This window comes from Neoarius graeffei, chromosome 23 (assembly GCF_027579695.1).
Source record: "Neoarius graeffei isolate fNeoGra1 chromosome 23, fNeoGra1.pri, whole genome shotgun sequence".
Classification (NCBI taxonomy): Eukaryota; Metazoa; Chordata; class Actinopteri; order Siluriformes; family Ariidae; genus Neoarius; species Neoarius graeffei.
The window spans coordinates 9,447,716-9,465,104 of NC_083591.1; the positions used below are offsets into that span (position 1 = coordinate 9,447,716).

Sequence of the window (17,389 nt, forward strand, 5' to 3'; positions counted from 1 at the left end):
CAGTTGAACGCACTTCTTCGTTCCTCATTGGTTGAGCGCTATGATTTTCTGACCAATGGGAGCTCTCAGAAGGCTGGGACGTATTCGCGTGTTTTTTCTCGTCCATTTTCATTTGGTGCACGAGAGGGGGAAAAAAAAGAAAAGAAAGAAAGGGGGAAAAAAAACCTAACGGGACAACATGGCTACTCAAACGGCCCGGTACTACAGCGAGGGAGGCAGGGCAACAAAGCGCCAAAAAACTGACAACGACGGAGGAATGGCGACTGTAAGTAAAAGACGTGTCGGAGAACCTCTTCCGGCGCTTTCTGTTCTTCTTATTCTCTTTCTTTTTGAAAGTACGAGAACGCTTTGCGACCTCGCGCGTGAGTGGCGCGCGCTAGCTGCATAACCCTGTTAGCTTGACTTGCTAACTGAACGTCTTTGTTTCCCTCAGAAAATTCGCCGGATTATATTTTATTGCACCTAACGTAAAATACACTTTTTTTTTTAGAGGCGTTGGCTAAAATTAAAAACGTGCTTGTATAATGCTGCACGGATATATCACGACTACCGTGCTAGTTGGTTAGCTTTGAGCGGCTAACTAGCATGAATCAATGTATGTAGTTAGCTAGCTAACAAGTTAGCAAAAGTCGCGTGGAATAACGCCTCAAGAGGCCACACTGCTTAAACAGGGCCTGTTTAGTCGAATGTGATCGATAAAGCTAGCAAAGATCCTGGGTTTTTAATGAAGCTTAGTTGTATTTATCACAGGATGGACTGAAATATCTAGGACATACAGTACAATGCAATGCCTGAATTGGACTAAATAGCAAACAAAGCAGAATCCCAAATACCCCCCTAAAGCCCATGTTCCTGTCCTTGCCCTGCAAAGGTTGGTGTTTCCCTGGCCTAACACACCCACCTAGATACAAGAAGGATTGTTAAATCACTCTTCTTCTTCTTTCCGATTTATTGGCGGTTGGCAATTAAATCACTCAAGGATCAGGAGGCTGTTTAGGTGACTAATAGTAACTGTGATGAAACCAGTTTAACAACCCAACATGCCACATGAGTAGTTAGGATTACATATTAGGCCTCTTTATACCACAGCACTGCTAAATTCTTGGTTCGGAAGGTGTTGATTAGTTTTCTAAAACAGCAATGCTGGTAATAGTTCTGGGGTATTTCAAGTAATGTGATTTAATCACAAACCCGGGTGGTATCTGGTGGTTTAGCCCCATGTTTAAATGTGAATAGAGAAGAAGAAAGCTTTATTTGTCACAAGCACAGTGAAATTCATCCTCTGTATTTAACCCATCTGAAGCAGTGAACACGCCCAGAGCAGTGGGCAGCCACACTAGAGCAGTCAGGGGTTAAAGTGCATATCCTGGACCAATTTTGTATTTTTTTTTTTTTAATGAAAGTATGTCCCTTTACACACTCATCCAGAAGGGTAATTTTGCACAAGGCCATTTGTCTACAGCAGAAAAAAATAAAATAACAAAACGCGTCTGGAAAAATCCCAAGGGAGGCTGGAGCCAGATTCGTGACGGTTAAATACATGCTGCGAGAGCTTGCACGTTTTCAGTGCACAGCCCGTGTAGACCAAGCACTCCCAGTCCTCTCTCATTGTCCAGTCTTTTGGCTGCTCCCGATTAGGGGTCGCCACAGCGGATCTTTCGTCTCCATTGCTCCGTGTCTTCCACATCCTTCTCTCCCACACCAGCCATTTTCATGTCCTCTCTCACCACATCCATGTATCTCTTCTTTGGCCTTCCTCGTTTTCGTTTGCCTGGCAGCTCCATCCTCAACATTCTCCTCCCAACATGCTCTGCATCTCTTCTCTTGTCTGGTCTTTTGGAAAACGATGAGTACTAATCCCATCAAGATTGGTGTGGTTACACCCTCCTACGATACATCTGTTAACCATTTTAATAATTACATGATAATGTTGAAGAAATTTGCAGAAAACCACCAAGTCATTTTCTCATAAACAAACCAGCGCTGACGTAGGATTCAGAGGGAGGCATCCCGCACGTGACGTCACGAAAATCCGTGTTTGCCGGGAAATCCAAATGGCAAGTTTTTTCAGAGGCGGACCAATTTGCCTCAAATGGCTTGATTTCAACTGAATTTTTCTGGTATTGTACAAGGTAAAAAAAAAATGCAACAGATATAAAATAGAATTACATTGATCTTGCTCCTGAATTTACCCGTGATATGCACTTTAAGTACCTCGCTCAAGGGCACTTCAGCCCAAGGCCGCCCCACATTAACCTAACTGCATGTCTTTGGACTGCGGGGGAAACCCACACAGACACGGGGAGAACATGCAAACTTTCCCCACAGAAAGGCCCTCGCCGGCTGCTGGGTTCGAACTCAGAACCTTCTTGCTGTGAGGCGACTGTGCTAACCGCTACGCCACCGTGCCACCCACAGAATAAAGTTGATCAAATATGTATCAGTATGATCGATCATTCTAGATTTAAATAGAACAGCTTTTTAAAAGGAAAGTTTGAATTTGAAGATTTTGACTGGATTTTTTTATTTGAATTATGTAAACCTAAAGTAATTGAAGAAACTCTTGAGTAGTGAGCTGAATTAAATCAAGGGTGTGTGTATATTTTTAAATCTATGCTCAACAGAACAGTTTCAGAGGACGTTCTGAATTCTTGAATTCTAAGAATTTCTAAAGATTCAGTTGTCATTCTAAGAAACATTCTGATTTGCCGGTAATAATTCAGCACGGTATTAAATTCTCGTTTTTAGTACCGTTCAGTGTAATTGCTGGTAATAATTTGGAGCATTTTTTTTAAATTTCTCTTGTCTGTTCAGTCGTGTCACATATCAGATGTTCAACACAAGCAATAATCAGGGCTCGAAATTCGCGGTGGTCCGGTCGCCCGAGGCGACTTAATTTGTCATTTGGCGGGTAATTCCTGTCACTAGCCAGCCCGGCTGGCTAGTTGAAATAAATATATATGAAGTGAAGATTCAGACACTGTCAACTAAAGCTGCCACATATTAAGCGTGTGCCGTGTCTGTGTTAATTGATGTGTTTATCGGCAGGACAGAAAATACCGAAGAATTCCGAATCATGTCGTGTACGAGTCAGGCTGTTGGTTTTTTCACGACTGCGGATGCATATAACGCATCTCGTTGAATATTGCAGTAATCACCCACTCCACTCCTGGTATTGGACCAGGTGGGTGGAGCACAAAAGCACGGCAGGCCAGAACTGAGTTCTCAATGAACTATTTATTGCTAGCTTTTCAGCCTTTTATCACTTCCCAGCCGCGCACGTGTTCTGGTTGGGGAGAGAGAGCTCCCTTTCTCTGCTCTCCTCTCCTTATAAAGGGCGTGGTCACTGGGGAAGACACAAACACAGGTTAATCCCCATCAGGTGCAATGATTCCAGCACTTACCTTCCCTGACTCCGCCCTCCATTCACAGACTGACGCTTGGCCACGCCCCTGCTGCCACATCACGTTATCAAATTCAATAGATGTGGCAACATTATCGCCCCTTTAAACACGTGTTTTTGTTGTTGTTTACATCTACATCTGCCAAAGCTACATTGCGATGTGGAATTTTCTGAAAGGTGTACAGAAACTGCCAGAGACGGGGACAAAGCGACCTCGGTCTGAAGAGGAGAAACGACAAATGACTTGTAAGCAAATGTGGGAGCAGGGTAGGCCTTGGCTGCGATACGATTTTTATGGAATAATTAACTTTTTTCGAGTTGATTCCTAGTCAGTATGAAGCTCCGAATGCTTTCTCTCTCAAATGGTTAAATACAGAAAGCATGTTGGACATATTTTGGGTGCTATAGTCATGATAGTAAGTATATTTGCTTTCAATACTCGTACACCAAGTTGCCAAGTTTTCCAATATAATATTATTTATAATATTATGGTGCTCTGTGGTGTTCTCATTTATGTATTTAACAACAGTATTGAAATACTCGGGTCTTGAAATAAATGCACATTAGTCATGAACAATGGTAACTACTCTCTTTTTGCGTTATTTTTGACAGAAGTAAAATTCATACATGAACAAATTTTGGCTAGTTGATTTTCTGTTTTGCAAGTTACTTTGGAAGGTAACTAGTCTGGCTGGCTGGTGGAAAAAAAAAAAAAAAAAAGAATTTCGAGCCCTGATAATCCTTTCTCCAGAGTGTGAAGAAAAGCCTAACTGAAGCGCTTCACGTCAAGATTTTGTGTTAAAGCTATATTTCATAATATTGGTGAAATTTAGTTCCCTCTGAAATTTGGTTTATTTCTGCAATATCAAAAAAAAAAAAAAAAACAGGTCATTCTGTGGCTGGGAATTTATTTAATTTGAGGGGATTCCCTAGCAAATAATGTGCATGAAATCTCCTGCTTCGTACAGACAGAGGAAGTCTGGTGCACGCATGTGCACCTTCTTTTCCTCCTTCTTTTGGGTTTTAGGCAGCTGGCATCCAGTGTTGCATTACTGCCATCTACAGGTTTACCTTGACTGTGCACTGACAGTTACATTATTCTGTCACTAAACAAACAGCTGATCACACCGAGGTGCTCGCTGATCGCCAATATTTATTAGTTTGGTCCTGCGTTTCCTTTCTTTCGTATATAACATAATGCCTTTTCTTCTCGCTTTCCGTTACTGCAGTCGGTCTTTCACATTTCATTCGCACGCTCATGTCTTCCAATTTCCTCTCTTGTTTCAAATTTGTATCCCACAATGCCTTGCGCGAAAGGGGAAAGCCCAATACGCGATACATAACGTAGTATCTTGAATTGGATCATGGTGAAGCAGGAAAAAATAGTGGAATAATTGTTCTATTAATAAAATAAAATTGGAAGTCTGCAATTCGAATTCAGTAGCTTTCAGGCCACTAAACAAAAATAATTAGGTGTTGGAAAATTCTTTTTATGACCTCTGCTTAAAATCTGAAAGGCAGTCTACCTTTCATTTCGGTATGAAATCGACATGCATGCATGCTTTGGCTTTTGCTGATCTTTTGCTGATCATGTGAATTGAATAAAGCTATTTGAAACAGAATTTAAAAATTCTTGACATGCCTTTTAAAATCACATATGGTGTTTTAGCCCCACACGTAAGATCCCTGAAGACGGGGCTTATACACTGGGGGCTTAACCACCTGGATAAGTTAACTCTGTTTCATTGGTAATCCTCTGAAAAGAAGTGCTATGTCTTCATTCTCTACGCAAAGACATAGGATTGTTTTATTAGGACATTTACCACTTACTCTGAGTTAAATTTACCTGGGATTATCAGTAAATAATATACTTGAAATACAAACACACCCACCCCCCACCCCCCCCAAAAAAAGCTGCATTTGCTCTAATCGGAGTCCAGTCTCGAGTCCCCAGTGTTCAAGTCCAGGTCATTAAAGAAAATTGAGTCAAGTCCGAGAACAAGACTCCATCTGCACCATTTGACGGTGGCTGTTGCTGCCTTTATGTGAAAGCATCTCTGCTACTGTGTTGAACTAACGTTACTGCTTGACTCCACCATTTTAGTTAACAGGCTACAGATATATAGGTTATTTATCATCTGGGAGGTCCGTATCGTGAAATACCATGACCGAGGTCTTGAAAGTACTGAGCGAGGCCCTCTGGGCCGAGGTCGGTATTCAAGGCTGAGGTCATGGTATTTCACCATACGGACCGACCTTAAGCTGGTAAATAATATATTTATTTTTATCTTTACCAAATTCTAACAGAAAACGAGAGCGCCCGAAAGGGAGAGCCGAGCCGCCATTTTGAATTCTCATTCACATCTGTAATGCAAATGGCTTCCTCCTTGGTATACAAGTGCACTTCCATGGCAGGAAAAAAACTGTTTTGCCGCCTATGTAGTCCCCTATTTATACAAAATTGAGTCATTCAGGATTCAGTTATGTTTTTGCTCCGTGTTAGCAACAGTTACAGGTTTTTAGCTTTCTCTTGAAATGTTTTTTTATTCTTCCTCAGGGTAGTAAAACTCGCTTTTGCTATGAAGACTGTCGTTATTGTTATCCATGATGTAAAATTAATGCTATTCTCCTGAGAAATGCTGGTAAAAATTTATATTTTTGATAATCTTATAAAAAAAAAAATAATAATAAATGTTGACAAAAAAATGCTACTATGTTTGTTGTGAACGAGCGAGTCGCCAGAGGTCCGTAACTGGGGTCTGTATTGTAGGATACAGACCCGCTCGTCAGCCAATCAGAGCGCGGGATTTGATGGAAACCGGACCAGAAGCTTATTCATCGCTCAATGAGCCCCGCCCACTATCAATAGGGCAAATAACATGAGAGAGGGTCGGGGCTTAACCAGGACTGGGAAGGTTGGGAGTGTAACTTGGTTGCGACCGGTGGGGACAAATTTTGAAAATTTCATCTCTTCTCATGCAATCTGGTGACTTCTGGAGCTGCAATTGAGCCTTAAAGGAACAGTCCACTGTACTTCCATAATGAAATATGTTCTTCTCTGAATTGAGACGAGCTGATCCGTACCTCTCTGAGCTTTGCGCGACCTCCCAGTCAGTCAGACGCGCTGTTACTCCTGTTAGCAATGTAGCTAGGCTCAGCATGGCCAATGATATTTTTTGGGGCTGTAGTTAGATGCGACCAAACTCTTCCACGTTTTTCCTGTTTACATAGGTTTATATGACCAGTGACATGAAACAAAGTTCAGTTACACAAATTGAAACGTAGCGATTTTCTATGCTATGGAAAGTCCGCACTATAATGACGGGCGTACTAACACCTTCTGCGCGCTTCGACAGCACATTGATACCTTCACTCCTGAGTGCAGGTATTAATGCGCTGTCGAAGTGCGCAGAAGGTGTTAGTACGCCTGTCATTATAGTTATCATTATGTATATATTATGTGTATATATATCAGTGTGTATATATAGTTATCATTATGGAAGTACGGTGGACTGTTCCTTTAAAAAGAAGTGAAAGAGAGCATTAATTTTTAAATGTAAATTATATTTTATTAGGCATTTAACACAAGTTTTATTTGCTAACTTAATAAAATGTTATAACAAGTCTAAATTTAGTTTATTCATTAATTGTTTATTCATTAACCAGGACTTTACAAATCACTGTAATTACTGATAAAACATTCTACAAATTCCTGCAATAAAAGCAGAAGGCTTAAATTATTTCTAGTGCGCTTAAGACAAAAAACAAAATACAAATTGCTGCAGTTGAGTCCGATTACACAAAATACATCTTTACTATATTAGTGATTCCATGCTTATGGGTACTGAAATGGGGACATGAACTTATTTTTAAAAATTCACCTAAAACCATTTCTTTTTTTACCATCAGGTCACAAAACATGTAATCTTTAATGAATGATATGTTAAAAGATAACTTTAATTTTCTGAGATGTAATAAAAACATATTTATATGCCAAAGTCAAGCCTGTGAGTTCCAAAATGATGTCTGTTACATTACTTCTGTTACGATTGTCCATCTCGCGTCTGTTACAAATTAATTACAATCTAGCTATATACCATGTTAATCTTATTGAAAGAATGTGTATGTTTATTCTACTACACATGTTTATTAATTATATTTGCTAATACATCACCTTCCTATGTTTCAAAAAGTAATTCTACATTGTTAAAATTGAGAATCTATATGTCCACAACACTTCTGTTACGTTCTGACTTTGGCATATAAATGTTTTTATTACATCTCAGAAAATTAGTGTTATCTTTTAACATATCATTCATTAAAGATTACATGTTTTGTGACCTGATGGTAAAAAAAAGAAATGGTTTTAGGTGAATTTTTAAAAATAAGTTCATGTCCCCATTTCAGTACCCATAAGCGTGGAATCACTCATACAACAAAGATAACAAATGAGATTCAGCCGACTCTGAAGATTATTATGATGAAATGTATACAATTGAAAATAATAGATAGCTTTAACAAGTATTGATTTTCTGAAATGTACATAATGCAAATGTTACATCACAAAATGTTCGGAATCATTTTGATTCTGTTAGAAAGTGCAATAAACAGGAGTAAAAAAATAAGTGAAATTAAGTTACATATGAAAGGAAATTTTCCTGTAGTTACTTGAAATGTAAATACTGTAAACAATACAGATTCAATAATGGTAGTTTATGAAAGTACTAATGAAGATGTAAACCTTGGCGAAAGAGAAACCAATCGAAACCGAAAGGGCGAAAGTGATTTATTGTGCCGTTACCATGGAAACTGTCTCTTATGAATGCAGAAGTGGGCTCTCGGCGCGCCGAGTACGGTGTAACTAAGGATGGTGGCAAGTTTTATGTTTCATCTAATTTAGGTCATTTAAAAACTCATTATTTGGCAGTGGGCACATAGGAAAGTATAAAGTTTGTCAATATGTTTATCAGGCTTGTTTGACAAACTCAAAGATATTTAGGCCAAAAAAAAAAAGATGGTGTGTTTCAGGTAACATGAAGTACTAAAATAGGGTCGGTAGGTAGGGGAAATTATTATTATTATTTTTTTTTCTTAAGTTTTTTTTTATTTTTTTATTTTGTTCGAAAAAATTAACACAAGTAAACATCTTACAAAATAGTATTTTGGCACAGAATCCTTTATACCACACATCATAAAATTAGTGTTTTAAATCTTTAAACGAATAAAAAACACTTGAAAAATTGTGACTAGTCACTAATTAAAATATACTGAGACATTCAGCATTTTAAATCAATGTATTTTTAGTATAGTAAAAATTAGTCTTTTAATTCAAAGTCTTTTTTAACTATAAAAACATTAAATATCTTACAGAACATTTTGGCACAATTTTTTTTCAATAGTACACGTCTTATACGAGATGTTATCAAAATATTCTGACTGTGACTAAGAAAAATCACTGTTTTAAATCTTTAAACGTGTTAACACTTTGGCACTACGTGAGATACAACTGGTAACACAGAAGTAGAATTATTTTTGCTTTGCCAAATGGTCGCTGGCGAACAGGCATGATTCGCATTTCCTTACAGTCCCTACATAATGGTAGTACAGTTTTGTAACGTTTGCTAAGGTCAGGATCAGTTTCTCCGTCTCCATTTCCACAGTTGCTGCAGATATCCACTGTCAGTGGCCGCCATGATGTTAGTTTATCAGACGACTTGCATGATCGACATGAATATCGTGAGAGTTCGAGTTATGATGTTCTGCGCAAGATGGCTGCGCCCATGTTTATGCAGGGGGGCTGATAGAAGTGACGAAACATTTTACTTTTTATCATTTCTTTCACAACTTGAATGTGTTGAAACAAAGAATTATGACAAACTAATGTCGCTTACACTAAAATATCGAGGGAAATTTGTAATAAAAACTTTACGGTTGGCAATTTCGACGTGGAAATTCTCGATCGGTCGGGTTACCGGAAACACGCTTTTCAAGCCTCGTTTCAAAGTCTGACCAACAAGAGTGCTTCGTTTTTGGCGGTAAATTTGATTTTCTCGATGTAACTTCCATATATGGAAAGCACACACACTGGGCATGCCCCGGGAAACAGCTGACCATTGACAATGTTCATAGAAATGCACAAAATTACTTCACAAAAAAACAATTTCACAAAATTTTGGTTAGCACGGGTTGGTATAAAATTTATGGTCATGGGGTGTTTTTTTTTTTTTTTTTTTTTTTTGAGAATTGGCCATGTAAAACACGGCTCGCTAGCTAAGCCTATGGAGAGGGTAAACACTATCTAGTTCATCAGTCAGCAAGCCCCGCTATCAACAGAGCAATGAAATAGCGTGCCACTTCCTTCTCTGGATGTGGTCCTACCAAATGATGATTGAAGTTTGAGGTTGTCTCTGTTGTCTCCTCGATAGTTTATATGGAACACACAGCAGTGCATTTTTTTTTTTTTTTTCCCCCACTGCACGAGAAGTCTGTATAAGTAAAGCGTGCAGTAGGGTTGGGCGGTATTACGGTAAGAAGGTATCCCGAGGTATCCAAAAGTACCAATGGTATCGGTCTCATTACCGTCATTTTAAAAAAATATATAATATCTAAATAAATATGGAGTACATGAGGTCATAATATAAAATAATAAATTGAAGATCATCCCGAATAACTGTGTGATCGTATTTTCACTAATTCTATCAATTTCCTAAAGAAGTTCTCATCGCGTGCAGGGTTGTTTGTCGTTACCATGGCAACCCTGCGTGACATTTGGAGTCTGACAGAAAGCTTCGCAAGAGACTGAGACCGGGGGGGTCATGGCTCAGATGGCTAAGGCACCGTACCATAAATCCGGGGACCTGGGTTCGATTCCGACCCGAGGTTATTTCCCGATCCCATCTCTCTCTCCCCCGCTCATTTCCTGTCTCTCTATACTGTCCTATCTTAAAAAAAAAAAGAGACTGAGACCGCGGTTGAAAGATGGCAAGTCAAGATAACAAGTTAGTGGCAAAAAAAAAATACAACATCAGCAGTGTGGCAGTATTTTGGTTTCAAACCAAACGAAAAATCTAATATGTCCCCTAAGGCACACCATAGCCTGGGGTACTCCACTTCCACGAGATCTCTCCAATGAGTTGTGTTTTGAGTAGGTTACATGAGTAACAACAAGGTAAAATAATATAACGTATGACATTTGGGATGTGGGTAATAAACGTTTGAAATGTCATCTACTGAAGAAACGGAAGAAAACATCGTAGCGTAAACTGTTAGGTTTCTGGTGGGAATTAGCAATGCGCTTGCTATCTTTGTTGGGTGTGTTAAACCGTATGGATTTAAGTGGAATAATTGTAAGGAGTTATGTGATCAAGACAACGTTTTAAGCAAGGTAAGGCCATTTGATTATTAATTTCCCCGCCATGGCATGACGTGGGCCCATATGATTTTGCCTTGTGCAGCTATCACGCATTTGAATTAGGTTCGCCTCATTTGCGCTGAAGAATATGGTTTATCGCGCAGTCTAAACGGACTTGGGTGTTGGTTGATTCTTTTTCTTTTTTTTTTATTTCCCATGCTTGAAAGGGTATGATCCTGCTCATCGTGTACTTTTTTTTGATGGAGTAGGTGAAATAGTGCTGCAAATGGCGTTTCAACGCAGACCTGTGTAAACGACAGTTGAATGCTATTTTCAAGATGAAGAGTTGCGTGATGCTTTGAAATATCTCTTAATCCATTCATCAATGCACAAAATTCGCTTTGCTGCTTAATCCATACCACAATGCACACAATTCGCTATGCTGCTTTTAAATAGTACATTTGAGGCATAGGCGCACGTTACACAGTAGGCCGAAACAAAATATTATTTTTTTCTCGGTAATACCGTATACCCCGGGAAAACACAGACAGTTTAAAGGTATCAAAATTTGGATACCGCCCAACCCTAGCGTACAGTCCTAGGGGTGTTCTCTCCAGGCATTTTAGCGCCATTAACGTTAGTTTGTCCCTGAACCTGATGTATGAACAGGTGAGTGTGCGTTCTCTTTCACAAAATTAGTATAAAAAATTTAATTTGGATATAAATATCTTATGCCAAATTATTATGGCATGTTGCAAAAAAAAAAAGAAAAAAAATCAGTCCTCGTCTCCAGTTTACAAGTCTGAATGCAGTTAATACTCAAGTACTACAAACCTGGTTCTAATAAAAAAAAAATAATTAATTTATTATTTTTTGTGGCTGCTGCGTCATATAGAGGCTGTAGCCACGGTCATCGTGATGTAAGAATGAGTCTAACAAGCATGCACATACAGGTGTTCCTATTAAAGTGCATATCCTAGACCAAATTATTATTATTTTTTTTTTATGAAGGTATGTCCCTTTACACACTCATCAAGAAGGGTAATTTTGCACAAGGCCATCTGTCTACAGCAGAAAAAAATTAAAATAACAAAAAGCATCTGGAAAAATCCCAAGGGAGTCTGGAGCCAGATTCGTGATGTCACTTGCGGAAGCGCCAGCAGGCTGCAAGAGCTTGCACGGTTTCAGTGCACAGCCTGTGTAGACCAAGTTTAGCAGCTAGCGATTTTGCACTGAAATATGGAATTGTCACCTGAGCGCGATGTTACTTCACCTTTGGATGAAGAATATGAGATGTCAGAATTATTTCTTACCCTGGCAACACTCAACTTGTGAATTGCCGATTTTCTTGGTCTTTTTCTCGGCTCTGCTTGGTCCTCGGCTTCGAGGGCCTTAGTGGATGCAGCACTTCGCCTTCTGTCAGCGGAGACGAACACGGCTGGCTCCTTTGGTGACAGTGACAGATGGGGACGGTGTTGCTTTGGGCATTCTAACAGATGAAACTGTGTCTTTTTTCAGATCAAGTTGCCTCTCGAAGCCCATTTCCCACTGCAAATAGTTCTCAAAGTCGTCGGGCCTTGTGAAGTGAGCGCAAATAATGCTGTAGCATGTAGCCAATTTTTCCGGGTGCCTCGCACGAAGCGCTCCCGTTTCTCTCTCATTGTCCGGTCTTTTGGAAAATGATGAGTACTAATCCCATCAAGACTGGTGTTGCTACACCCTCCTACAATACATCTGTTAACCATTTTAATAATTACGTGATAACGAAGTTTGCAGAAAACCACCAGGTCGTTTTCTCATAAACAAACCAGCGCTGACGTAGGATTCAGAGGGAGGCGTCCCGCACGCAACATCACGAAAATCAATGTTTGCCGGGAAATCCAAATGCCAAGTTTTTTCAGAGGCGGACCAATTCGCTTCAAATGGCTTGATTTCAACTGAATTTTTCTGGTATTGCGCAAGGTAAAAAAATTGCACAAAATGCAGAATGTGACAGATATTTGACCAAAGTTTAATATAAAATAGGAGAATTGCATTGCTCTTGCTCCTGAATTTACCTGTGATATGCACTTTAAAATGGCTGGTGAGTGTATACAATTCAGTTCATTTTTCAAAACGAATGAATAAGATTAAAGAAATCGCTTTCAGACATGTTTCTGCTTATTACCAAGGGAACGTGCATTCCTATTTTAAAATATACTCCAGGTTATCCCCCTTTCCTCGCCGCCTTTGGCCAGTGGTCCCATGTGTGATGTGACGCATTTCCAAGTTGTTAAGGGAAGTTGTCAAAAAGGGTATTGAGACCACTGAGCTCTAGTGCTGGGCCTTTTCTGGGAAATAAGAGTTTCGGTCATGGCGACAGCGTGTGTGTCTCTCAGCCTCAGTTCGGAGGTTTCAGTTTTGAAAGCTGTAAGAGTAGAATAATATAAAGTGCAGACACTTGGTATATTTTACTCCTTTTTATAAATTCATTTTTGGATTATGTTCCATTTTTGTGGCTACTGCCTCATACGGTAAATAATATATATGCTATATTTACTGTATGGACATGGTATCAGAAAACAATTTTATTTATAAGCAGTAGCCACATGGACCCATAGGGTACCTATTTTTTTTTCCCTCTGGTGACGACTGACAGTTTTTTTTCAGGTGACTTTGACTGTGGATGCACTAACTTGGACGTTGAGAATTTTTTGTTTTTGACAGTAACATCGGATGATGTCTCTGCACATGACTTGTCAGATTTGATGTTCCTCCCAAGAATTTTACCTCTGTGCTACAAAAGATTGCAAACTGCTAAATTTCTGTCCACACTCCCATCCCTGGCTAATTTCTTTAGTCCAAAATGCTGCCATACACTTGACTTGGCTCGTGCGTTCGGCATAGGGTATTAGGCAGAAAAAGAAATTTACCAGTCAAAAATAATATTTTATATAATCCTGATAAGCGCCGCAGGTGCGAAGACGAGCGCCGCAGGTGCGAAGACGGGCGCGGCAGGTGCGAAGACGAGCGCCGCAGGCGCGAAGTCCCTCTAGGGGGGTCTGGGGGCATGCCCCCCCCGAAAATTTTTGAAATTTAGACTTCATTTCCTGCATTCTAGGACATTTTCAGGGTGAAATGGCGTGTAATTTTTGATCAGAAATATTGCATATTTTTACTTTGTATTTTTTTCAGTTTCACTCCTGAATGTATCAGATGTATGTATGGTGTTTGATTTGGTAACAAAAGTGAAAAGAAAATAAACAACAATGAATTGTATATAATCTTTTGATCTAGTTACAGTATTTAATAAAAAAAAAAAAAAACAACAGTATTCTATTTTACCATACCCCAATGAAACCCCCTTGTTAATCAATGTATCACACATACCTTTTCTGTCTTTTTGTGGAAAAACGAATCAGTTTTTGTCACATTCAATTTGGGGCGTTTGTTGGGATTCATCTTGATCCAGAAGAGTGAGTCAGCAAAAAAAAATGCGGTTCTCCCGCCAAGAAAGAGGAAACTACAACGCAGGGTGTTTGGCAATTTTCGACCAATCAGAATTCGCGATTTATTCAGTCCGCATGTTACAAGATTCAGTGCGGGCCAAAATGGCGGAAACGATGAAATATTCTGATTTTTCATTTTAAGTTTTCAGTATTTTTCGTATTAAACTGTGTTTCTTACGATTTGTAAATGATGGCGGAACCACACACGGACTGGCCATCGGGAGTAGCGGGAGTTTTCCCAGTGGGCCGGTGGTTCAGTGTGGGCCAGCGGAGAAAAAAAAAAAAAAAAAAACAGTTGCGCGCTGGCCTTTAATATGATAAGCAATGTTAACAGTTTCTTTAACAAACTGTTAACATTGCTTATCATATTAAAGGCCAGTGCGCAACTGTAATAAGCAATGTTAACAGTTTGTTAAAGAAACTGTTAACATTGCTTATCATATTAAAGGCCAGCGCGCAACTGTTTTTTTTTTTTTTTTTCTCCGCCGGCCCACGCTGAACCACCAGCCCACCGGGAAAACTCCCGCTACTCCCGATGGCCAGTCCGTGTGTGGGCGGAACATAACTGGATTTATCGGATGACATGTGGGAGTATTCATGTGCGAAAATTTTCGGCATTATCGTCCGTTTCAGTATCCGTCTGTGTGTATACTTGCCCGTTGAAATCGGCAATTGCCCGTCAAATTTACGGGTGGACGGGTCTCTGCCTAATACCTTAGTTCGGCATGACAGTGAAATCTGCTGTCGCCATTTTTTGTTTTCTATGCACGCACGCATGACTTCCAGTGCAATGGCGGAAGTAAATGAAGTTTTCCAAATGTTAAACGAAGCATTCCGAATGCGTGTCAATATACTGGTTTTCGTTCAATGTATTGCACTACGTATTGACTTGAGTTTTGTATCGATACAAACTGGTATAATGGGTTTATCGCGCACCCTCGGGCCTCAACGGTAACTTTTTTGACACCTTTTGCCTGCAGGGCAAGCAGCCTCAAAAAAAAAATCATAACTGAAATGTCCAGTGAGGAATTAAATAGGCCTAAATGTCTAAAGCTATTCTGTGTTTTGGCAAGACGACACTTTCTAAAAAAAAAAACACACATCAATTCGTGCAGCCTTTGATAGGTTTTTAAGAAGTCCAATTGAGCAGAAATGATTTTGTTGGATGTTTTGTATAAAGTGTGTTTTAAGTCAAATTTGCAAAAATTAAAAAGTGCTCTTTCTCAAAATCCAGTGACTGGATATAGTAATTATTCTACTCTGGCTCGTCATGCATAGCTCGACTTTGTGGAAAAACTGTTAATCGTAGATTGCATGTTATTGTGTAATATCTGTGTTGTACATATGTATATCCAGTTTTCTTATTACGTATACATAGTTTGTACACCTCCCTGGTTTCGCTAGAGAGACACCAACTGCTGGAATCAAATTTTGTGTGTGTCAACATCCTTGGTCAATAAACCATGATTCTAATTCTAGTTCTAATTCTAGTTCTAAAAACTGAGGTAGATTTGTGTACAAAATTTATCCCCCCCCCCCGACCATTCACATTTGTGTTGTAGCTTTGTAATGAATCCTTTTTAAAATGTCTCTCGTTGTAAACTGTAACAAGTATGACCATTGTGTATTACAGGAGGGCTACGATGACCCTCACAAACCTCTCCCCTCCCTCGTGGTCCACATAAGAGGGTTGGTGGATGGAGTTCTGGAAGCAGATATTGTTGAAGCCCTGCAGGAATTTGGAACCATTAGGTAATGTGCATCTTTAACCTGCTGTGTTAGTGTCTTTTTATTTTTTAGGATAAATCTGCCTATTATACTCCCTCATTTGAGAGGAAAAGTTGATGTTATGAGCAAAAAAATTTATATATTTTGGACAGTAACTGATGCTGTACACCTCTCCTTTAATAACTTGCACTATAATAGTATAACACATGATTGTCTGTCTGATTTACTCTTGTTTCAATAATGAGAATCAGCAATAAGAAGAGCTTTTTCATTAATAGGACATATTTAAAAATATCTTGACACCATCTGTGCCAAAATGATACACAGTGTGCTGGCATTTTTGGAGTGTAAACTACTTGAAATTCAGTTCACATCTGTGAACTGCACTTGGATAGTAGTCCTATAAACATGTCTGGATTCAAGCTGGTTGTCAAATATTGCCATCTTTTTGAATGAAACATGGTTTCAGTTTCTATAGTGGTGCTGGAAAGTTTGTGAACCTTTAGAATTTTCTATATTTCTGCATAAATATGACATTATCAGATTTTCACACAAGTCCTAAAAGTAGATAAAGAGAACCCAGTTAAACAAATGAGACAAAAATATATACTTGGTCATTTATTTATTGAGGAAAATAATCTAATATTACAAAAGTGCCAAAAGTATGTTAACCTCTAGGATTAGCAGTTAATTTGAAGGGGAAATTAGTCAGGTGTTTTCAATCAGGTGTGAGTGGGCACCCTGTTTTATTTAAAGAACAGGGATCTATCAAAGTCTGATCTTCACAACACATGTTTGTGGAAGTGTATCATGGCACGAACAAAGGAGATTTCTGAGGACCTCAGAAAAAGCGTTGTTGATTCTCATCAGGCTGGAAAAGGTTACAAAACCATCTCTAAAGAGTTTGGACTCCACCAATCCACAGTCAGACAGATTGTGTACAAATGGAGGAAATTCAAGACCATTGTTACCCTCCCCAGGAGTGGTCGACCAACAAAGATCACTCCGAGAGCAAGGCGTGTAATAGTCGGCGAGGTCACAAAGGACCCCAGGGTAACTTCTAATCAACTGAAGGCCTCTCTCACATTGGCTAATGTTCATGAGTCCACCATCAGGAGAACACTGAACAACAATGGTGTGCATGGCAGGGTTGCAAGGAGAAAGCCACTGCTCTCCAAAAAGAACATTGCTGCTCGTCTGCAGTTTGCTAAAGATCACGTGGACAAGCCAGAAGGCTATTGGAAAAATGTTTTGTGGATGGATGAGACCAAAATAGAACTTTTTGGTTTAAATGAGAAGCGTTATGTTTAGAGAAAGGAAAACACTGCATTCCAACATAAGAACCTTATCCCATCTGTGAAACATGGTGGTGGTAGTATCATAGTTTGGGCCTGTTTTGCTGCATCTGGGCCAGGATGG

At 39.4% G+C, this 17,389-nt stretch overlaps 1 protein-coding gene across 2 annotated transcripts in view; it reads left to right on the plus strand.

The window, feature by feature from the left end:
- The first annotated feature begins 102 nt into the window (after positions 1 to 102).
- Positions 103 to 17,389, plus strand: part of hnrnpl2 (heterogeneous nuclear ribonucleoprotein L2) — a 34,492-nt gene continuing 17,205 nt past the window's right edge. For both annotated transcript variants that reach the window (XM_060905724.1, XM_060905725.1), the window contains exons 1-2: positions 103 to 265; positions 15,876 to 15,994. In XM_060905724.1, the coding sequence (XP_060761707.1) occupies positions 179 to 265; positions 15,876 to 15,994 (206 nt within the window). In that variant the 5' untranslated portion in view covers positions 103 to 178. The remainder of the gene's footprint in view (positions 266 to 15,875; positions 15,995 to 17,389) is intronic.